At 38.2% G+C, this 24,943-nt stretch overlaps 1 protein-coding gene across 4 annotated transcripts in view; it reads right to left on the reverse strand.

Moving 5' to 3' along the window:
• The window catches only part of NAV3 (neuron navigator 3), a 1,719,037-nt gene that overhangs the window by 979,158 nt on the left and 714,936 nt on the right, over positions 1 to 24,943 (reverse strand). For all 4 annotated transcript variants that reach the window (XM_044088077.1, XM_044088075.1, XM_044088074.1 and 1 more), the window contains exon 4: positions 7,839 to 7,911. In XM_044088077.1, coding sequence (XP_043944012.1) covers positions 7,839 to 7,911 — 73 coding nt within the window. The remainder of the gene's footprint in view (positions 1 to 7,838; positions 7,912 to 24,943) is intronic.

A 24,943-nucleotide genomic window follows, 5' to 3' on the forward strand; every position in this document is an offset into this window, starting at 1 on the left:
CCCAGGGGCGACAGGTGCAGGCCATCTCTGGCAAAGTATTGTGGTCTGTTGGCCATGTCATCCCTGACAGACAGATACTGGATCCCCTTAGAATGACACCAGAAGCTTAGCCAATTGTTGAAGTCAATCATTTTGTCCTTGTACTGTGTGATGGCAAGAGGCTACTCAGAGCTAGGATCATACCTGCCTGGGCTACAAGATCAGAGAGCTCTTCCATGTCTCTTTTCATGTAGTCCAGGGAGGTACGTCTCAGGTCATTCACACCAACATGGACAATGACAGAGTCAAAGGATAGTTCCTTGTCAATGAAAGTGTCCAGGTCTGTAATAACTATGTCAGGTTTTGAAGGGGTATCATGTCTGTGGTAGGTACATGGGTGCCATTTTTGCCGAGGAACATTATACTACTTTTGTTGGCATTTGTCTTAACACCATGGTTCTGGCACTGGCACCATTTATTTATGTGTGTTAAACCACCCTATAGAATGATTCAAAATATCTTAATTGTTACCACTGATGTTTCTTCTACAGCTATTATATCTTCAGTGTCAGTGTAATTGTTTGTATTAAGTATGTTTATAACAGAAGCATTTTGCCCCTTAGTTATAGATGAGAGGTAAGGTTATTCATTATGTCATATCAACACTTAAATGTTTCCTCTTGGTCTAATCATTTTGTCTGTTTTTCATAGGACTCAGTGCATTTCATTCTCACAGTGGTTCAAACATCAAATAATCTTTAATATCAACAAAACAAGTAATAAGTTCCATTTGATGATTGAATCCTTGAAAACAGAAAGGCATATGCCTTTCCTTGTTACTCAGCAACCCTTGCACAAAGAATGGCAGGGGTACTGAGGTGTCCATTCTTGTAGTCTGAAATGTTTTTAACCTTATTATTCCATGGACACTACAGCAGTTGCAATATCCTGAGTACCACATCTGCAGTTTGATGTGGCCCTAAGGTTTCCAAGGTATTATAGTCACTCATCACCTTCTCTGTTGCTTTTTAAAGGCCCATAAACACATGGTAACTATGCAACCCACATAGGCTGTGTGATACATGGTGCAAATAGCTTCAAGCATTGGGCTTGATACAATGTTTGGATATCTGAAGCTGTGTGCCTATAGAGCATGTCTAAAGTAGCACACAAACTACATGGAAGTACTGCTTTACTGAATGGGACACTATCTCCAGCCTTGTGCCTCATGACATCACTGCATGCTTTGCCAATGAAGAGCAAGTCATATGGTTGTATGCTCTTTGCATCATACAACTCATCACATACTAATGGCAAGGTGACCACCCTTACATCTCTTGCTTGCAAGAAGGCTTATTACCAAATATGGTTTATGCTCCAAGATTCACTTTCCACATTCAGTCAAATCACTTTGTGGTGGGGACCAAATCATGCAGTGCTCTTTGCACACCTAAATTAATTCAACCTATGCAGAGATCGCAGAACTTCAGGGCAAGTTACAAAATGTTTTGGAAACAAACATTGCATCAAATTGCTTTGATTGTCTGGATTTCACATAAAAGTGATTGATAGACGTCATACCTCTCAACCTCTAAGCACAGAAATTCAATTCTTGTCACAAAAACTTAACTCACCCCTTACTTCTACTCTAATAACCAACATCATGACCCTCAAATCTCTGTCCCTACTTACTCAAATAATACTTCTAATTACCTTAACTTACCTAAACTATATCACCCAACATACTAACACAAAACACTCCCCTCCCCCATTTCACACCACTATCACATCCTCTACAAAGTACACATTTACAGTTACCCTTATATCTCCCAGTCTCTACCTCCTCAACACTAGGATGCTCTTCCCCCCTATAGACTCCTACCTAACTCTAAAAACACTGTTCTCAACTACACCAGTCTAATGTCCACAAAACTCTCTAGCCCCTCTACCACACCGAATCCAACTCTCCCAAGCAATAGGCAAACCCCTCCACTTCTCAGCTCTAAATGCTCAGAGCCTATGTAACAAAATTCCAAACCTTCATGCTTGCCTTCTACATAACCAGCCCGATATTCTCTCCATCTCAGAAACCTGGCTTAAGCCCCACATACAAGATTCTGAAATAATTCCTCCCAACTACTGCATGTTAAGGAATGACAGAACGCAAAAAAGGTGGGGTGGTATAGCACTCATTCACCCCCTATACCAAACCCTTTCCCCATATTTGGCAAGGCAGAAATAATACCAGCCCTACTCCACCTAAACAAGCATAAATTCATATTTATTCTCTCCCTCTATATTCCCCCTGGAGACAATATCTCATCCCTTGAACATATTCTCTCCTGGGTCTCTACCAACATTACTCATGAAACCATTATCCTGGGAGACATGAACATAAACTGGGCCACAATCTAATCTCCCACTAACTCACTTAATATTAACTTATATAACTTTACACAACTAATCAATTCCACTACCAGGCCTTCCAAGACCTCCATTACTGGAAGTACAATAGACTGGATTCTCGTATCGCATCCTCACTATATCTCTAATAGTAATATTCTCCCAGATCCATTAGCTGACCACTTCCCCACCATCTTCTCTCTTCCATACAACTAACTCACACCAATATTTCCACTCACTGCCTAAAGAACTTCAATTATGAAACCTTCTCAAATGAACTAAAAAGCACAAACTGGAACCCATTAAAGACTCTTCCCCTAGATAATACTCTCTCCTACTTTAACTCTACTTTCACAAACCTGCTCAACTCCTTTGCCCCTCTAAAAACAAAATGTATAAAAAGTAACCCTGTACCCTGGTTAACCAAAAACACCTTAGCTATCATCTGACTCCGTGACAAAGCCTGGACATGGTACCATAAAAATAAAACCACTATCACCCTAAACTAATATAAAACACTACAAAATAAAGTCAAAAAACTTATTACCTCAGACCGCAAAGCCTATTTCTCCACCAACCACAACACCAATCCCAAACTATTTTGAAATGGAATCTTATCTTTCCTCAACCCAGGAAAAAAAAGAAAACTTTTGCCCCAAACCAGATGTCTCTGACATGGACTTAGCCATCCAATTTAACTATTTGCAAACTATACTGATTTATTCCATCATTGCTAACCTTTTTTTATTATATTTACTTTGTATTCATATGAGATAATCTATAATGTAAATGTACAATGTGTACTATGTATTTGTATTTTTCTGGAGCTTTTCTCCATAGGACTCCATTGAAAATGGGCTTCTTGTGGCCCAGTTGGACTATCCTAGCAAACAAACTGCAATACATAAATATATAAATAAATAAATAAATAAATGGTGGGACAAAGACCCAAAATCGTGGGCAAATTTTAAATATTGCTCTTATAAAGCGTGAAACTTGCTAGAATAACAGATTTGGCTTTAACATGCATATTCTGAAGGATATGAAATCTGAAACTCATATGTATGTTATTATTTAGTGACTTCAGTGCTCAGTGATTTGCCCAAAAAACACATTTTATGAGGAACAAACCAAAAATATGAGGCAAAAATCTGGACATTCTGTGAAAATCAGGGCAGTTGAGAGGTTTGAGGGACTTAAATGAAAACCTCTTTTGACTCTCATCACTTCTACCAGTGGATATAGGGGCAGGGTAAGGCTACTCATGTCTGCTATACCTCTGAGATTCTTAGCACCATGTGAAAATGAGAAAAAAGTATCCAGTTCCTTATATCTAGCATTAGCTGCTGTTACAAACAAGGAAATGTGCTGTAGCAGTAGCGTTGTTGCCTCACAGTAAGACGCTGTCCGGTTCGATTCTCAGCTAGAGCGTCTTCTGCGTGAAGACATGCATGAATGGGTGTACCTTCGTTGAAGGTTGTGCATCAGGGCTGGTAACTCGGCATGTAAAAATCAACTACCAATCATTAGCGGACCGGAGTTCCGCTGTGGCGACCCCTAAAAGGGAAAAGCCGAAAAACACAAACAAACAAACAAGGAAATGTGCTACATACAGTTTCAGTAATGCAACAATAAACATTCAGAGCACACTGTCATGATTTGAAAATTTTGCCAGAGCTCACAAGAACTCAATTTCCAGGTTTTCTGTCATCACCAATGAAATCATACCAGGTGAGCCCATAGCATTTACTAACACAATTGATTCTCCATTCTCCAAAAATGTTAGCTGCAAGCTAAAGCACACATTATTAAAGTGTATAATTATTATCACAAATTATGCGCATATAGAGCAGTACTATAATGTGTGGTATGTTCCGGTTACACAAATCAGTACTGCATTCTCCTAAACAGTACTACAATGTCATGTGGTATGTTCCTGTTACACAGAACAGTACTGCATTCTCCTAAACAGTACTACAATGTCACGTGGTATGTTCCTGTTACACAAATCAGTACTGCATTCTCCTAAACAGTACTACAATGACATGTGGTATGTTCCAGTTACACAAACCAGTACTGCATTCTCCTAAACAGTACTACAATGTCATGTGGTATGTTCTTGTTACAACACAAACCAGTACTGCATTCTCCTAAACAGTACTACAATGTCATGTGGTATGTTCCTGTTACACAAAACAGTACTGCATTCTCCTAAACAGTACTACAATATCATGTGGTATGTTCCTGTTACACAAATCAGTACTGCATTCTCCTAAACAGTACTACAATGTCATGTGGTATGTTCCAGTTACACAAATCATACTGCATTCTCCTAAACAGTACTACAATGTCATGTGGTATGTTCCAGTTACACAAATCAGTACTGCATTCTCCTAAACAGTACTACAATGTCATGTGGTATGTTCCAGTTACACAAATCAGTACTGCATTCTCCTAAACAGTACTACAATGTCATGTGGTATGTTCCTGTTACACAAATCAGTACTGCATTCTCCCAAACTGTACTACAATGTCATGTGGTATGTTCCTGTTACACAGAACAGTACTGCATTCTCCTAAACAGTACTACAATGTCATGTGGTATGTTCCTGTTACACAAATCAGTACTGCATTTTCCTAAACAGTACTACAATGTCACGTGGTATGTTCCTGTTACACAAATCAGTACTGTATTCTCCTAAACAGTACTACAATGTCATGTGGTATGTTCCAGTTACACAAACCAGTACTGCATTCTCCTAAACAGTACTACAATGTCATGTGGTACGTTCCTGTTACACAAAACAGTACTGCATTCTCCTAATCAGTACTACAATGTCATGTGGTATGTTCCTGTTACACAAATCAGTACTGCACTCTCCTAAACAGTACTACAATGTCATGTGGTATGTTCCAGTTACACAAATCAGTACTGCATTCTCCTAAACAGTACCACAATGTCATGTGGTATGTTTCTATTAGACAGAACAGTACTGCATTCTCCTAAACAGTATTACAATGTCATGTGGTATGTTCCAGTTACACAAATCAGTACTGCATTCTCCTAAACAGTACTACAATGTCAAGTGGTATGTTCCAGTTACACAAATCAGTACTGCATTCTCCTAAACAGTACTACAATGTCATGTGGTATGTTTCTATTACACAGAACAGTACTACATTCTCCTAAACAGTACTACAATGTAATGTGGTATGTTCCAGTTACACAAATCAGTACTGCATTCTCCTAAACAGTACTACAATGTCATGTGGTATGTTCCAGTTACACAAATCAGTACTGCATTCTCCTAAACAGCACTACAATGTCATGTGGTATGTTCCAGTTACACAAATCAGTACTGCATTCTCCTAAACAGTACTACAATGTCATGTGGTATGTTCCAGTTACACAAATCAGTACTGCATTCTCCTAAACAGTACTACAATGTCATGTGGTATGTTGCAGTTACACAAATCAGTACTGCATTCTCCTAAACAGTACTACAATGTCATGTGGTATGTTCCAGTTACACAAATCAGTACTGCATTATCCTAAACAGTACTACAATGTCATGTGGTATGTTCCAGCTACACAAATCAGTACTGCATTCTCCTAAACAGTACTACAATGTCATATGGTATGTTCCAGTTACACAAATCAGTACTGCATTCTCCTAAACAGTACTACAATGTCATATGGTATGTTCCAGTTACATAAATCAGTACTGCATTGTCCTAAACAGTACTACAATGTCATGTGGTATGTTCCAGTTACACAAATCAGTACTGCATTCTCCTAAACAGTACCACAATGTCATGTGGTATGTTCCAGTTACACAAATCAGTACTGCATTCTCCTAAACAGTACTACAATGTCATGTGGTATATGTTCCAGTTACAGAAATCAGTACTGCATTCTCCTAAACAGTACTACAATGTCATGTGGTATGTTCCAGTTACACAGAACAGTACTGCATTCTTCTAAATGGGTGGTCACTACATTTTTCTGTCAAAATGCTAATAAAGCAGCTGCTCCAGTAGTACAGAGGGATGAAACCCTGACTATGGCCCAGATGACTCAGGTTCAATTGGCAGCTGTGGTGAATGATGCAGTGGTAGGGAGGGATAGGTTTTCCCACTTTGGGTAGGAGGGTACTTGATGATGCTCCCTAAGGGTAGGTATGATCCAAAGAGGGGTAGGGCAAATAAAAGAAAATGACACCAGATGGATGCACGGTTGTTAGAACCCCCAGGATTCCCCTTAGGAACCATGACCAGTCCCAGCAATACTATCTCGGAGGGTAGGATGATGGCAGGAAGGCCCAGAGTGTATGTGGGGCACTGGGGTCCAGACCGGTAGAATGAGGAATAAGGGGACAAAAAAATAATATTAATACAGCATAATAACTTACAATATTGTGCTGTACTACACACACACACACACACACACACACACACACACACACACACACACACACACACACACACACACACACACACACACCCACACTCATACTGCCTGTTTTTTTTTTAGTGTAGAAAAATAAGGTTAAAATGATGTTTGAGGTACAATAATGACACAGTCAGTGAAGCTGTTGTAAGTTAAAGGATTACTCACCAAAGTACAGTCTAAGGCAGAATTGAACTGTGGCTAAATTGTCATGTGGCAGGCTGTGACAGACTAGATGTGTGAAGCAGAGCACATGCAGTTCTCATGTGGCAGGCTGTGACAGACTAGATGTGTGAAGCAGAGCACATGCAGTTCTCATGTGGCAGGCTGTGACAGACTAGATGTGTGAAGCAGAGAGGACGGAGTTCTCATGTGGCAGGCTCTGATGGACTAAATGTGTGAAGCAGAGGGAATAAGATTCACCCTTTGTCACATTACTGGACTAGTGTCTGGGTTCACCTGGGGGAATCTAATATGGAATCCTCATGCTTTAGTTATGCAATTTAACTGGTGACTTATTAATTATATTTTAGTGGAGGCCAAGACAGTATGTAGACAGATAGATGATAGAAAAAAATAGATGGAGGCCAGGAGAGTGAAAAAGAGAAATGTAAACTGGCAAAGAGAAACAGAAGGAGATGTCTGCATCCTACTAATGCAAAACTGTCGCTTAATAGGTAAAACTCAAGTTATCATTTTGAACTTTGATTAACAAAGTACCCCACATCTGAGAAACACGGTGTAGTACTTAACCATGTATTTTACACATCTCATAGTTCTAGATTATTTATTTTATGCCTCTGAAGTAAATACAGGCAAAAACATGAAATATGAAATGTCAAGACTGTCTCTGTATCTGTAGATCAATAGTAGAAAAGCTTTGTCGTGGATGAAACAGACTGTCACAGCACACATGTAACAAGGAAACAATTTAGACTTCAGAATGTTAAAGCAACTGTCAAATAAACAAGGTCAGCCCCAGTAGGCGAGAATAACATGTCCTTACCTTCAGCTGAAAGGCCCTGCACGTTTACTCCTCTGGCTGCCAAAAAGCTAAGGCAGGTATCAACATTCTCAATCTGCAATATGAACAACGAGACACTTAGAACCTTGTTTAAAAGTGTACAGCAAGCTTCTCTAAAACAAGAGTTATAAATACTTTACATTCAGTACATAACACAGCACAGTAAAGTTTAACCAGAGTCATTAATGCTGATTAAGGAATGAGTCTAAGGCTTTCATTGTCTAGTAGGGTAGTCATACAATACACAGAGGCTGCTGCCCAGGATGGTATGCCACAGATTCAGTAATCCACTTACTTATCATAAAACTTTGTTGGACTATAAATAAAAATAAAGGAATGAAAGCAGCTATACAGGCTTTAACACTGGGCTCATTTCTGGTGAGATGTATAACTGCTTAAAAAAGGAGCTTGTGATTAGTACAGACCAATGCAATGCAGTTTGCCTGAAGTATAAAAGCTAACTTTAGTCTACAAGTTTAATGAGATATTCTTAAAGATAAATCCAAACTGTTTTCATTAATGAATCTTTTGCATATATAGACCTAATGATAACAAAATTCATAGTTTTTACAAAAAGTGTTGAAGGATAAATTATGTAAGTTGTCTGGCACTTTAATTTAGAGGGTTAAGTCAGTGGGGGTGTTAACGAGCTTCATCAGGGAGTCCTGGGTTTAATTATCTTCCATTGCACTTGTATAGTTTCTACCTGCAAACTCTGTACTTTGAGGAAGTTATTTCATCACACAGTTCTGCTGAAAAGAGGTGTTTTTGTCTATGAAGTTTACCAGGTTAACACCTGACAAAGGTTAAAGAAAGGTGACATGTCTAAAGCTTTCTACAAATGTTTAAGACCAGATCATTTTACTATTTTATTAGATGGGACTAGCATACTGGCTGTCAGCACTATTTGACAGTGATACCTACTGATAAAGTAAAGGGTTGTTCAGAATATCTTATGTCTCTTCACAACTTTAAACCATATTCTTTAGCTACTCAAAAAGTATTAACTCTGAATTTTAAAAGTACAGGAGATAAAGATTCATAGGTCATACTACATTATAGATGAATAAGAATATTTTGATGAACAAAATTAAAATAATTTAATGTACAGTTCTTGGATCTACAGAATTACTATGAAGACAATGTTTTGTGTAAATAAAGTGGGTCACTTTCAAAATTAAGTACAGAGTCCTTCAACCTTCAGATGGAACAAAAGCACTTCTTTTCTTCACAGTTATCAGAGTCCAGCCTTGCCAGGTATGGATGTGTTGAATGAATGAATGAATGAATGCAGGAAAAAAAACTGAACAGTAAGACAAACTATGAGAAAAAGGAAGGAAAAGAAATCTGTAGGGTGTGGGTAGGCTGGGATTGGGGAAAACCAGGGCGGCACCTGGTGATGTGGATGGGAGGGACGTAGTGAGCAGCAAGGTGTGCTGAGGAGCCCTTTGACTAGGGTGCAAATTCATCCATTTATACATATGAATTTTTAATATAAAAAGGAGAATATACAATACATATAATTTAATTGAATATATAATAAAAATACATTCAACAACTTAAACAAAACCACCTGATGTTTAGGTGTCTGTATGTACCCTCCCCCCAGTGTGGGAAATTGTGCCACTCACATTCTTTGCTCACTAAGTATATTGATTCCAAGAACTAGCTGTATCAGTAGACTTGGCATGTCAAATCAGAAATAAATAAAGAAAAAATACTTTTCTGCATCAGTGTAACCTTGCACTTAGTGTATTAACTTATTAGTGATACCAAAGGGTGCAAAGGTATGTAGTCTCCCTCTGCCAGCACAGAAATGATTGCACTGAAGTGAACATTACTTTATGCTTAAAACAGAAAACTCACAGTGCACATGGAAAATGTTTACTATATGCATCCTATGGGTTTAGAATCATTAAGATACAGTATGCATTCATTATGTCCTGTGCACAGATGCAATTTATCGTAGACAGAGCTTTTACATATCAGCGTCTATAGTATGAGTATTGAACGCATTAAAACACTGTCTAGTAACTGTTAGAATTCTGTCTTATATCCAGTTTCAATTTGAGCCACATTACACGTGTTTATGCGTGTGTGTGTGTGTGTGTGTGTGTGTGTGTGTGTGTGTGTATGTATATATATATATATATATATATATATATATATATATATATATATATATATTACTGAAAATTTCCGAACTGTTAAAAACAAAAACAGAAATCCAATGAATAGATGCTGAGCCAGAACTATTTGCTGAGTGCTTTTGTTCGCTTTATTGATAACTATCGAACTTCATCAGAGCAAAATGTAATGCACTTGCAGTACTGTGCGAGCTTTAAATAGTCTAACTGGTATAAAAAATACTTCACTGTGATTGGTAGATAGACTACGCCAATGCAGTAGTATTTGGACTAATGAGAGACACTACTATAAAACAAAAGGTTTAATCTGCTAACATCCTGCCACTAGAGGACGTGCTGTAACTTTTTAGTTGTACCACTTTAATGCACATTTAATGTTGAGATTCTCGTTGAGCCCTGGTGGGGTATCTGCTTCAAGGAGGAGTTGCCATCTTAATTCCTTCAGCTCCAGTAGTTTTATTTGGTTTTGTTTATATATATATATATATATATATATATATATATATATATATATATATTTATATATGGGTCTAGGACATTTCACTGAATGCACATTTCACTGAAAGTCATAGTGTGCACTTTTCATTGCAAGCTCAATTCACTGAAACATTTCACTGAAAATTATATATCGCCTTTTCCCCACTGTAGTGCGACCCTGGAGTTAGTATATATAGTAAGGGGTAAATATTTGAACTATATACATGGATACTTGTAATTCCAATATATTACTCTTTTCCGAACATGATATATACTTAAATTATGTGGAGGGCTATGCCCCCCCCCCCACACACCCTTACTATATATCCTAACTCCAGGGTCACACTACAGTGGGGAAAAGGCCATATATAACTTTCAGTGAAATGTGTTATAGTGAATTGAGTTTTCAGTGAATTGTGCTTTCAGAGATTTGTGTTTAGTCATTTGAGTTTCAGTGAAATATGCATTCAGTGAAATGTCCTAGACTCATATATATATATATATATATATATATATATTTATATATATATATATATATATATATATATATATATATATATATATATATATATATATATATATATATATATATATATATATATATATATATATATATATATATATATATATATAAATTAAAGCTAAGAAATATCAATTCAACTTTAAAAAAGCCTGCTAAAACTCTTAAGAGTAGGCAGTAACTAAACTCCCTGATACTTCTTCTATATCAGAGTTGTAGCTATTCTAACATCTGGTGCTACCCTCTAATCTGCTACCCCCTTCCAACTTTAAGTTGTGGAGCTAGAAAAGCTCGTAGCAAGCATCTGATACACTTTATGCCATGTCACCCATGGACATGCTAAAGAACTTCAGTTTAAACCTTTAAAAAAAAATCAGAGCATTAAAACACCATTTCAGACTGCAAATGTAACTGAAGAGTGAATGATATCTGCCAATCACTCCCCCTAACACTCTGCACTCAGGGAAACTACCCTCTTAGCCCCACCCTAGCTTCTCATCTATTACACATGCATCCCTTTATCAATGTGTCACCAACAATATAACACCCCAGTGTCTAATAATTCAAAAGCTTTCAGAAACATCCTAGTTATTGGTGATTCCATTGTTAGACACACTGACTCCATGTTTACCAGGCTGAACAAGGACAGGGTTACTATTAGTTGGCTCTTGACAGCCAGGATTGTTGACAAGCACCCTTAGGACTCTCACCTCTGTCATACATATGACATGATCACAGTACATGCTAGTATGAACAAGCTGTCACCAAAGCCCATGAAATACATGCAGAAGGAATTGCTGGAACTTACTGTCAGATAAATATAAGACTCTGGTTTTGTGTGATATCCTCCCCTCACTTAGAATATTGCCTAGGGGCCAGGAAAATATAATTGCAATTGGCTGATGTCATTCCAGAGGGAGTCCAGTATGTATCTCCTTGGGACAGGGTGATCAATCATATTTACTTTGCAAAGGTTGGTCTGCACCTTTCCGTAAAGGGCTTCTGCACACTGAATAAAACCTTTGCTGCTCTCATTGTGCCTTTTTTTGGGCAGAGCTCATCTAATGAACATACCAACCTAATTAACAAATCAAATCCTAAATTGAATATCACTCAGAATGGCCTTCTCAGTGGTTCATAGGTTCATAGATTCATACTAGACTAACTGCCCTTGTGGGCCATTTTAAGTCTAGCCAATTACCCCAAGTGAGAATCAAACCCTGCACCTTGTGTCCGTAAGGTAAACACCTTAACCATTAAGCCAACCTCTCACCAACAAGGCAACAGCCTTAACAATAATCTGCCCAATTTTTCAGCATCTGGAATGGGTCCATGTTTTTGTAGTCATTGAGCCATGGTTCAGGTGTAATGAAAACATGTTACTCCTGCTGAGGTTCTCTGCCTATCACACCTCATGAGGATTTTATCCTTTCCAGTGTGATACCCCAATACCCCATGACCTCTACAGTGATCTCATTGAACTTCATCTCACACAAGTCAGAATGTCAACATACAACTTGTTATTTTTCCCTTTCTATTGCCCCACAGGATCTTGAAAACTTCCTGGCATTTCTTGAAAATATCTCTATAAGGGATGGTTCTTTAATCCTCAGTGACTTCAGCTACTCCTGCATAAACCTGAGTACTTAAACTTCTAATGTTACTCCTGCATAAACCTGACTACTTAAACTTCTAACATTGTTTATGCACAATGCTTATTAGACTGAGTTAACAAGAATTATCAGGATCAAATTGTTCAAAATCCTGCTGGGGTGGTAATATCATAGACCTAATTCCTTCAAACTCAGCCCCGGAATGTCCCTGCCTCAGGCTGGCCCCTCATTAGTTAAGTTGGAACACAAATTGGTTAGCTTTATCATGAGAATATCCACTCCCCTGGTAACCAACACTACCCTCTTTAGAGATTTCAAGAAAACAAACCTTTTACAATTGTAAAAACAAATTCGCAAAATTTACTGATGTTAACCGTGTTGTAGATTCAGGACATGCAGCCACCTATGCAAAGGATCCTTATGCTCATTTAGATAAATACATTGATAGAGCAGTCCCCAGCAGAACCAAATACAATGGCAAATTCAACAACAAACCACCCTGGTAATCAGTAGACATTAACAGAGTATACAACAGAAGGAAGAAACTGATTAGATTAACAGTATGGCCAGAACCTCCCATCACAAGAGAATATAAAATGCCTCAACAAGAAACTGAAGGCAGCTATAAAGACCAGTAACCAGTAGGATAGCAATAGGAGAACTATTTTAAGAGCAAAACAAATGAGCAAATATTCAATCTTTGAGATGGTTTGAAGATGGAAGCAAAATTATTTTATTGTTGATAAACCCTCACACCTGACATTCATATTGACAGACAATATACGCCAAGATCGCAGACCTGCAAAACATACTCCAACCTACTTCCCTCACAGATTATAAGGGGTGAAGGTAAGCAGGACGTAAGGGTGTCACAGAGACATGCACCAGTACTGTTTATGAGGTTCTCTCTGTCATGTGCACCACACTGTTTGTGAGGTTCTCACTGCCACGTGCACCAGCACTGTTTGTAAGGTTCTCACTGTCACATGCACCAGCACTGTTTTGTGAGGTTCTCACTGCCACATGCACCAGCACTGTTTGTAAGGTTCTCACTGTCACATGCACCAGCACTGTTTTGTGAGGTTCCCACTGCCACATGCACCAACACTGTTTGTAAGGTTCTCACTGTCACATGCAATAGCACTGTTTGTAAGGTTCTCACTGTCACATGCACCAGCACTGTTTGTAAGGTTTTCACTGTCACATGCACCAGCACTGTTTTGTGAGGTTCTCACTGCCACAAGCACCAGCACTGTTTGTAAGTTTCTCACTGTCACATGTACCAGCACTGTTTTCTGAGGTTCTCACTGCCACATGCACCAGCACTGTCTGTAAGGTTCTCACTGTCACATGCACCAGCACTGTTTTGTGAAGTTCTCACTGCCACATGCACCAGCACTGTTTGTAAGGTTCTCACTGTCACATGCACCAGCACTGTTTTGTGAAGTTCTCACTGCCACATGCACCAGCACTGTTTGTAAGGTTCTCACTGTCACATGCACCAGCACTGTTTTGTGAGGTTCTCACTGCCACATGCACCAGCACTGTTTGTAAGGTTCTCACTGTCACATGCACCAGCACTGTTTGTAAGGTTCTCACTGCCACATGCAGCAGCACTGTTTGTAAGGTTCTCACTGTCACATGCACCAGCACTGTTTGTAAGGTTCTCACTGTCACATGCACCAGCACTGTTTGTAAGGTTCTCACTGTCACATGCACCAGCACTGTTTGTAAGGTTCTCACTGTCACATGCACCAGCACTTTCTTAGATTTAAATTAATATGGTTTATGGTGCCTTTGCTCTTTATAGCAAGATCCCTTTACTCTGCTCGAAGCTATCTTGAGAACATATTATCAAATGATTATATTGATGATTTAGTCATAACTCTTTGCAATACATGGGCATTTTAGCTGCCCCAATGTATTACAAGTTTAAAAAACTATAGCAGTGCAGGTATCTGACAGCTTAAAAGCTGTCACATGCTTCACAATGCCACACAAATGGCAGCCTAAACCAAGGTGAACATTTAATAAACCAGCAGCTTTAAAAACTGATATGCACTTTTCTCTGCTACACGTGTGGCTTTTCTGGATATCCAGCGTGTTACAACTTTAAAAGCTGTTAGAATGTTTCCAGTGCAGTTCAGTGGTGGCTGCCATCTCTGGAGCAGTATACACCTCAGTAATAACATGGTTCATGTGTATGAACCTTGCTCCAAAAGAATATTTTTTTCCAAGTTTCACAGTAAAATCTGAGCATTCCAAAAACCATTGTGATACCCCCTTGTTAATGCTATAGCTAAATCCAAGCATGTACACCATGAAAAGCAAAGGCACCAGAATTACGACCTTTCATACTGTGCTATCAAAACATCAGTTCAAGGAAGAATGCAAGCCTGACAGTGTCTGCTGAATGTATTTCACAGGATAAGAGGCAAACCAGTGGTCCACAGTGTTGACCACTGAGGAAAGTCCAACAAGACAGTTCTATTCCTCTACATTAAGGAGCCAATTTGAGAAACATATGCTTTGAAATAATGTTTGTCTTATTAACAAGCTTGCTGTATATGAATGAGAAGGGTCATCCAGTCAAAAGGCTCAGAATTCCAAGAAATCCATTTTTAAGTCAGCTCTGTCCATTTCTTATACAAGAATAAGTTGTCAGCTATCTGACTTTTGATGTAAGTAATGACAAGCTATAATTCAAGGTCATGCTGACAGCATGTAAGAAAAGAGTAAGTGAACATTTTGCCATGATAGATGCCTTTCCTTTTCTGTTTGTCAAACTTCTGCCCCTTCATATAGGTATTCAGCCTCTCAGAGGGCTCTTGCAAAGCTTGATTGAAGGAGCTCCAACCCAGGAGGTCATGAGGTCATGAAGGATGTTTGATTCCCTGTCTGTAACACTTCTTCTGCTTTTCACCAGGTGAGGGCACCTTTACCTCAGGGGTTAACCCCACAAGACCTAATAGTAAGTGCTAGACCCTAACTGTGTTTGGGCTAAAAAAATACATAGCATACTCTGTCCTGGACTAGTATCATACTTTACATATGGGGAATCTTTCTTTAAGCCTAGCCCCCCCCCCTGCCAAATATGCAATCTCAATGATTTACAATGCCTGCCATCTCCATAATGATATATCTTACAAACTTGTCAGTGAAGGCTACTACAAGTGTTCCCTGGTAGCATCAAGGACATGTCCATGACCTACTGGGTTACATGTTGCACATCTTCTCCTCAGTGTAGTGTTGCCATTGCAGCAGGTTAGATCACCTTCCCCATTCTCAGGATGAAAAACTGGTACTGGCCACTAACACCCATCCCTCCCTCATCAGCGTTTCTCCTGCCTGGGTTGTTAGTCAATCCTATTTGGATTGCAGTCGAGAATTTCTCTCTTTCTGTTCTTCTATGACAAAGCCCCCTTTGAAATGATCTGTCAGCCATACTTGCAGAAGACACCTGTACTGAAGAAGTCATCAGATGTCCTTTAAACGGAAGCATACTTTACCACAAAGAGAAATGAGGCATCTCCTTTACTGAAGTATAACCAACTACAGTTCAACCTATTTAAGATACAAATTTCAACATGATGACATTTTAAGAGTTCAGCTGAAATACAGTTTGAGAAATATACAAAAATCATGGCCGGTATCATAAACATTATGCAATAAATTTAAGTTAGGTAGTTACTTTTATAAAATACTAAGTAAAAGTTGCCAGATAAAAGTCTATTCCTTTACACTGTGCTAGGTCATGACTAGTGTGATATGGAGGTAGTGATTCATTTACCTGTTTGGATCACCAACAAGAAAACCAGAGAAGAATTCCCCGAGGGTCAATGGACAGAAAGAAAAAGAGAAATAGATAGGAATACATGAGCAAACACACACACACACACACACACACACACACACACACACACACACACACACACACACACACACACACACACACACACACTTGCTGACAAGACAAAAAAAAGACTGAAACTACAGGGATGAGCAAAAGTCAAAAATCTCTCTTTTCCTTTAAACTTTTTTTTTTTGTAGGAGGGCAGGCCCCCTGTACTCCTCTCTGATGTGGGGGAGGAACAAGCACCCCCATGCGCTCCAAGCTGGTATATACCAACTCCAAGATCATCTCACCTCAAAGTAAAGGGAATATTCCTGGAAGGAGACATCTTGGAGTTATTATATGCAAGTCCATATTTTTGCCATTCATTCTCCTTGATTCAGGAGCAGGTCCTGACATTTCAAATGGTTACCAACATGCAAATTGAGATGGAAACAGAAAGAAAAGGTACTCAGGAATAGACAGAAATAGCACAGTTCATTAAGCAGTCATTTATAATGTCCCGACAGGCAGGTATAATTGTTGTTATAACAGATGGATGTTGCTGTGGAAGAATTTCTGAGGCATATTTAAATCAAAATGCAGTAAATAACAATATAAAAATCAGAACATTTCAATGTGAATTAAGTAACTCTATGAACAAAAAAGATGAAAAAATGGCAAAGTTTTCTAGCATAACTCATTCTGTATAAAATGCCATGATTCAGCAAATGGAAAACAATATCAGTAAGGAAAAATAAAATCAGCAAGTCCACCTCCCATGAAACTAGAGAATCCTTCATATACCACTGAAAAGTCATTAAAAGTTTGCCTCTGTCTTAGTTTTGGTCAGTGACAGCAGAATTATATAATCACCAGCCTCTTATTTGCTACAAACCACTGAAGGTAAGTAATACAATAAAGTACACAACTGAAGATAAAGTACACAACTTAGTAAAATAAAGTACACAACGTACAACCACATACATACATAGCAGGTATCTGTCTTCTCTCCACATAAATTACATGCATTTAGGATTTCTTCATTTAAGGGTGATCACTGGTAAGTAAAGGTTGAGTGAGAAACAGGCATCTCAAAAGATCTGCAGTTTTGCACAAATAAAACTACTTATCAGCACCACCAATCCCCTGAGTTTTGGTGTCATCTTCAAAGAGGTTTGGTCTGTCTCCATTCAGAGTGTCATTTGGTCTGTCTCCATTCAGTGTCATTCAACTTCTTTAATAATTCATCTCCCAGACTTAAAAATATGTTCTGTCTTCAGCCTTTCAGAGGAGGCAAAAATAACTGCTACATTGATTTCTTTACATCTCTTCTAACCACACACACAAACACACACACACACACACACACACACACACACACACACACACACACACACACACACACACACACACACACACACACCACCTAAAGAATTCATGGATACTCTTGAGCATCTATCCACAGTTTTCCCTGTCACTGCCACATGCTGTGAAGGCTAACTGGCCTTGTAGTCCTTGAATGTTTTCTGATCCCCCTAACCCCAGTTGTAAAAGGGTACCTTTCTACTCTATCAAATCTTTAGAAAATTCCACAGTGACAAGTTATGGAGAGCTCTGCCAGGATATTCTTCAGTGTTCCATAACTCTATAATTCACCTTAGTGCAGAGATACTGTACCATGTCTGTAGCATTTTCAATTTGCTATTTGTAAATATTGTTTGTACGTACTGTATTATATACACTTTAAACTTTATGACACATTTATTATAACTCTTGGAATGTTTCTCCCTAGGTCACTATTGAAATGGGGTTAGTGCTGTCCAGTCAGTCTTTCCTGATCAAAAAAAAAAACAAACAACTATATAAATAAATGGCCACATTTCATGGTACTAGGAAGCTGGCTAATGTTTAATCCCCCATTTTTTCCTTCCTTCTGTTACTAAAAACTAAATGTTCTGATGAGACCATACCTCTCAAGTGTCCAGATTTTCCCCTAGTTTTTGCCTGTCCCTTATAAAATTTGTAGATTTCTAACAAATCATGTTTGTTATATAAAAGCAGGCAGTTGCAACTGCAACACGAAAGGTGTTGTTTATATTGCCACATGTATTTCTTGTCTGGCATTTTATGTCGGCAAGACTACAAGACGTTTACATGATAGAATCCTGGAACACAATAAGGACATAAGGAAAGGCAAATTAAGCAGTGCATTATACATGCACACTAGAGAATGTACTGACTATAAAAAGTTTATATTCTTTGTAATAGATAGAATAACTGTTCGGATGAAAGGGGGTTACTTTGAACTGGATTTGCTTCTTAAAATAACAGAATGGCAACTGAGGTTGAATGCTAAAGAGAAACCAAGGATTAATGACAACATCTCAAATGCCAGTGTTTTAAAAAGAAGGGCAAAGCAAATTTGAAGCTTCAATAGCTATGAGTATATTTTTATATAACAAACACATGGATAGTTGATTATTGCATGTTATAATATTTGTTCAAATAATTTACTGTGGTTCTTATTTTATTTAAATAATATGTCTGAACAATTTTTATTAAGTTGGATGTAACAGGTCGGATGGCAGGAAATTACATTGCTATACACTTCCTGTTTTACCATTTAAATATTTTTAGCCATAGGAATCGGATTCATTTGACTCTGATGATGCCTCTTGGTTAAGGAGGTAAAAGCACTAAGTCTGTGAATTTACAATTGTTACTTGTGGATTTATTAAACTGAGCCATTTTTTTTACGATTGTGCGGTGTTTTTTATTTTTGTTTTTGTATTGGCTTTCTATTTCACTCACAAAGAAATAGCTAAGTCATTAGCTTTATCATCTGACATCCTCTGAGTAAACATCCTGTTAAGAATTTCATTTGTCAAGAAATGCATATTAGGTATCTGCTTGTATTAGGTAGAATTAGGTCATTTGTGTCTCTGACTGTAGATAGCAGACTGTGGTATAAAGACAATGTCAAATGTGAAGAGCAAACTAAGTTAGAAATCAGTAGAGCAGCACATTAAGAATGAAAAATGTGTGTGTGTGTGTGTGTTTAAAAAAGGAATTGCTCTGTTTGATTATTTTAATTGGAGTGCTTGTTTTAGCACGTACATCAAAGCACTTTTTGGGAAACCTTTTTCACAGAGAGTGAGACAGAGACAGAGAGAGCAGTATGTGTGTGTGTGTGTGTGTGTGTGTGTGTGTGTGTGTGTGTGTGTGTGTGTGTCTGTACGTGCGTGTCCAAGTAAATGTTTTCACCATATCATACATATTTTTAAGCAAGCAAATGGAAGGGCAAACCTAGTTTTCCCTATTAGTTGCCACCAGTGTTTCACAAACCTATGGCTCATTCCCAGGATTATTGTGAAGCATTGAATACAACTAGTCAAAGGCAACAAAATTTGGTGCACTACTGGTTTGCTCATGTTTTAATTTAGTTAATTACACAGTAAATTTATTGAGTGCTATGGCAATACAGTAGATATTGTTTGGTATTTCAGAGTTTCAGAACAAAGCCACGTCTGTTAGTACTGGCAGCACCTGGTACAAGATAAGTAGGGCATGTGTAAGGGCATCCCACCCCCAGAAATACCAGCACAGGCCTACTCTCTATCACAATGGTCGGTGCCCACCATGGCACTGCAGAGAGATATTCACAAATAAGAACAGTGGCAGCAGTTGGCCGAACTGACCCAACCTCCTCTCAACTGCTCAGAGACTGCAGTAGAAAAGCATGATGTCATACTGGCTTATGTAATGCAGAAACAAGCAATTATCAACAAAGTGGCACTGTGGTTCAGTGGTACATTTTGATGGTTAATGCTATTAATAATGAGGTTTGTGCTGCATTTGGGAACTGAGTCCCCGAGTCTCCATGTTCATACTGCCTGAATGCATAACAAGGCCATTAATCAAAGGTCACTCCCCAAAACAGGTCGTTGTATCTTTTAAAGTTAGATATGATCATCACATGAATAAAATAAATACATAAATAGAAAATATGTGACCCATCCAAATTGTATCAGAAAAAGAAAGTGGTTGGAAGCAAGGAAGCATGATTTGTACTGAAGACCAGAAAAAACGCAGGTAGTGGACAAGTCTGCGGAACAGGTTAGTCAAACCACTCAACCTCTTACAGCAAGATCTGGACAAAGCCATAAATAGAAGTGGGACAAAGACCCAAAAATAGGGCCATTTTTTAAATATTGCTTTTACAAGCTTAGAATGCCGATAGAATAATAGGTTTTGCCTTAGCATGAATTTTCTGAAGGGATGAAGTCTGAAGCTCAAATGCTTGTCATTAGTTTCCAACTTTAGTCTTTAATGATTTGCCACTAATTTGCCAGAAAACTACAATTTTATGAAAAACGGACCAAAAATATAAAGCAAAACTCTGAACATTCTGCAAAAATCTGTACCATTGAGAGGTATGGTAGAGTAAGCCAATTGCATTAGAATGTGCATTGTTTGCGTGGGTTTGTAGCCAGAGAAAGTGCTGTGATATGCTGCCTATACAAATATGGAATAGTAGTAGTTTTCAGCCCTACAATAGCTTCAGTTGTATGCTTAGGAAAAGCTTTTGATGGCAATGTGTAACCTGCTGGAAACACAAGCCAGCTCCCTCTAGTGGACACTCCAGATAATGTAGTAGCACAATGAGACAGAATTCTTTCATACCAAAATCAGAAAATCTTTAAATTGTTATTGCCACCTAGGAAAATGGTGAAAGGATCTATACCACACATTATATATCAATTCTTCTCTTGTTCTTGTTTTCCAGGACATCATCTACAGTTAAAGACCTTTCTTGTTTCTTTGTCTTGTGCAAGAGCCTTGGTGCAATGTGATTGCACTGAATGTATGGATGTCTCCTCCTTTCCCTTGTTTCATGACTCGCAAAAGTATGAACTTTATTTACGATGTGTTAGCTCTGCAATCTTATTTTGTACTGTGTGTTGTCTGAGCAGCATGCGTAGCAGGGTAGTTTGCAAGCTAACTACACAAATAGATACTAAGTGGGTGTGCAGGCACACAGATACAGATAAACACACATACACACACACACACACACACACACACACACACACACACACACACACACACACACACACACACACACACACACATATACAGACACATAAAATTGCACACATGCACACATCTCAGTTCACTTCAAAAATATAATTATAACAACCATGTCTGTTTGTGCACTGGAAATAAATAAGTATTAATTTCATCACATAATGTATTCTTATGCAGAACGGAAGATTTTTTGGTCCTTCCCATTCTGTTCCTCTTTCTATTTTTCCTTTTCCTGTGCAATTATTAGTGCAATCAGCCACACATTCAGTCTTGACAACTGTATTTTAAGTGAAAATTTTAATGTGCAATTTTAACTGAATTCCTGTAATTTCACATACTGTTCATTTCTTTCAACACTATCCTGAGGATTCAGATTTGCCACATCTGTGACTGCACCAAAGCTTATCAACAATGCATGCAGCCAAAAATTGTGCACGCTAATCAGTTCCTCATTGCAGCTCACTAGCGACCCATGGAAAGATGGTGCTTGATCAACATGCAGCTATGGCAGTGCAGGAGCAGCTGTTGTAAACATTGATAGAGGACAAGCATTTGTGGTAGCATACCTTTCAACTGTTCAGATTTTCACAGAATGTCCATTTTTTTGCCTCATATTTTTGGTGTGTTCCTCATAAAATCTGTGATTTTCTGGATTTTTGTGGCAAATAACTGAGGATTAAATTCACTAATTAATGACAGGTATTTGAGTATCAGACCATATCAGAAAATGCAGGTAACACAAGACCTTTTATTGCAGCAACTTTCTAACTTTATAAGAACAATATTTAAAATTTGTCTCTATTTTGGGGGTTTTGTCCCCCATTATTTTTGGGTTTGTCCAGATTTTTTGTGTTGACGTTGAGAGCTATGTGTGGTTGTCAGAGTGAAGGCTCATGCTCAGATGGTAATACTAATGTGTTAATATTTTCATTTGCCTCAGGAATACAGATATGCAAAGGAATGTGTTGTGGAAGGAAATAAGGGAAATATATCTTACAGTGGAATGCACAGGCTGCATTATGGCTACCGACAAAAATAAAAAAATGAATTTGACAAAAGACTGCAGATGGAGGTAATAATCAAATCAGGGGAACAGAAGACGTTAGAGAAGGGTGCAGGAGACATACATTGTCATAGCAATCGGAAGTCCTTGAAGACACGTGATAGTTGGGAAACAGAAACGTACTATCCCACAACAGTCTTGATAGCATCATAGTTTGATTAGTGTACCTGTACTACAATGCAATGTTATATAAAGACCTATGGAACCAAGAGACAATGTGAAGCATTCACTCATATCATTTGCACTGCACTAAGGACTTCCTTTATAAGGTGTGCTGTGGAGGAGTTGAAGTATGACAGAATACTCTCAGGGAAGCACATTTCATATTAATGTTACACATTCCTAGACTGGATGCAGATGTAAAAATCAGATCTCTAGGGATATGAACCCATGACTTTGTACAGTGACACTCTTCCAAACAGAGCCATAACAGGATTCACACTGAAGGTGTCAGAGAAGCATATATCAGGTGAATGTTATAAATTCACAGACTGCATGCAGAAATAAGAATCAGGCATCAAGGGATATGAACCCATGACTTTGTATAGTGATAACTATCCCAAACAGTACATTAACAAGGAGAGCAACAGAAGTGCTCAGACTGATGGTGTCAGGAAAACATATAGCAGGCGATTGTTATACTTTTGCAGAATATTTAAGAAACCAAACCACCTTGAGGGGACTTGAACTATCCAGTCTGTATAATAGCACTCTAAGACTTATTTGCCAACTGCCGTACAATGGCTGTCAGCTTTCATTAGACAATACACCTCATTATACATTAGCGCTTAGCATAGCTAAGCACATTATTTGGTGTAGTTGGGTTTTCTGAATCAGACACCCTGCCCATGTTTAGCATGATGCAGCAAAGTTTCCTGAATTTTTCTTGATGCTTGTTCTTAAATTTCAAGCTACCGTTCCCTTGTTATGTCTTCAGTCAATGACTGGTAAGATATGTTACCTGTAACACTGTTTTATAAATTATGACAAAGATCTGGCAAGGTCTGAACTGCTGTGTTAATAGCCCTGTAACTGTCCACATCGTTAAAAATGCTTCTTAACGTAGGTCGTTGTAGCTTAGGAGATATCACAACTCTGCTTTACTCCACAGCCTACATGTGTTAAGAAATATGTCACAAAACATTTTGTAACGTGACAGATGTCTTGGATCACTTTATTCGCAGTAATCCTTAACTGGTATTACATTAAAATACAAATTTACATCTCTGTGATGGGCCCTTGGGAATACTAACAATTCTAGCAACTCTGCCACGCCTAAAGGTATATGATATGCCCCAAAATATAAGTCATTAAATATTCAGTTTGCATTAAAATTAATCAGTAAGCATAGCTATGAAAACTTCATCACCTTCCACAACAAATTAGTACATTTTTAATCTTTTGTAGCATGCCCTTCCTCTGTGGACTACCAGTTCTTATTGTCAATACCTAACAGTTAAAGGTGTCTAGAAATGTATTTCACAATAGATCTGCAACACTGCCTGGTGAATTATTTTTTGTTACTTCAGGGTCAAGGTGAAATTTGCTGGCTGTATTTTGTCCTTGGCTATAATAGGTGAATTATAAATTCCCAAATGATGTGTTATGATTGATATGTCTGTATAAGCCTTTGTACTGACAGTGAGAAGAGAGAGACAGGGGAAAAGTAAACAAATAACGACTGTAATTCTTTGTCAGAGTATCAGTGTTTTCTTTGTTTTCTAGAATGCTTATTACAGCAAGATTACTTGGTGGTACACTTCTCAACCTCTTAACACAAGAAATATGGACAAAGCCTAAAATAATGGCGGGACTAAGGCCCACAAATTGGGACAAATTTTAAATATTGCTCTTATAAGCCAAGAAAGTTGCTAGAATAAAAGTTTTTGTGTTCTCATGCATTTTCTCAATAACATGAATTCTGAAACTCAAATATGTGTCATTCTTTCTTGAGTTAAATCCTCAGTGATTCAGTAGAAAACCATAACTTTTATGAGAAGCAGACCAAAAATACGAAGCAAAAATCTGGACAGTTGAAAGGCATGAGGTAGGAGTTATGTTTGGATTTACTCCTGATTTGCCAGATTTGATCTCAAAGGTGAATCCAAAGGGATTTAATTATATTTTTAATAATCCTACTTTACAGCTTTATTAAGTCTAACACTCTGATCTATTGGGGTGTGCAAACAGTGTGCGAGGGTACCAATATAGCAGTTGCCTCCTTGCCTATCACCCCCTGCCCCCCCATTTCTACTATATACTAATTAACTATTTCCAGACATGCATTCTAAGTTGTGCTCCCACCCTAGATATGCTGTTGTACTGTTTAGCCTCCAGAGCACTC

Source organism: Protopterus annectens, chromosome 11.part0 (assembly GCF_019279795.1).
Source record: "Protopterus annectens isolate FY-2018-M chromosome 11.part0, PAN1.0, whole genome shotgun sequence".
Lineage (NCBI taxonomy): Eukaryota > Metazoa > Chordata > Ceratodontiformes > Protopteridae > Protopterus > Protopterus annectens.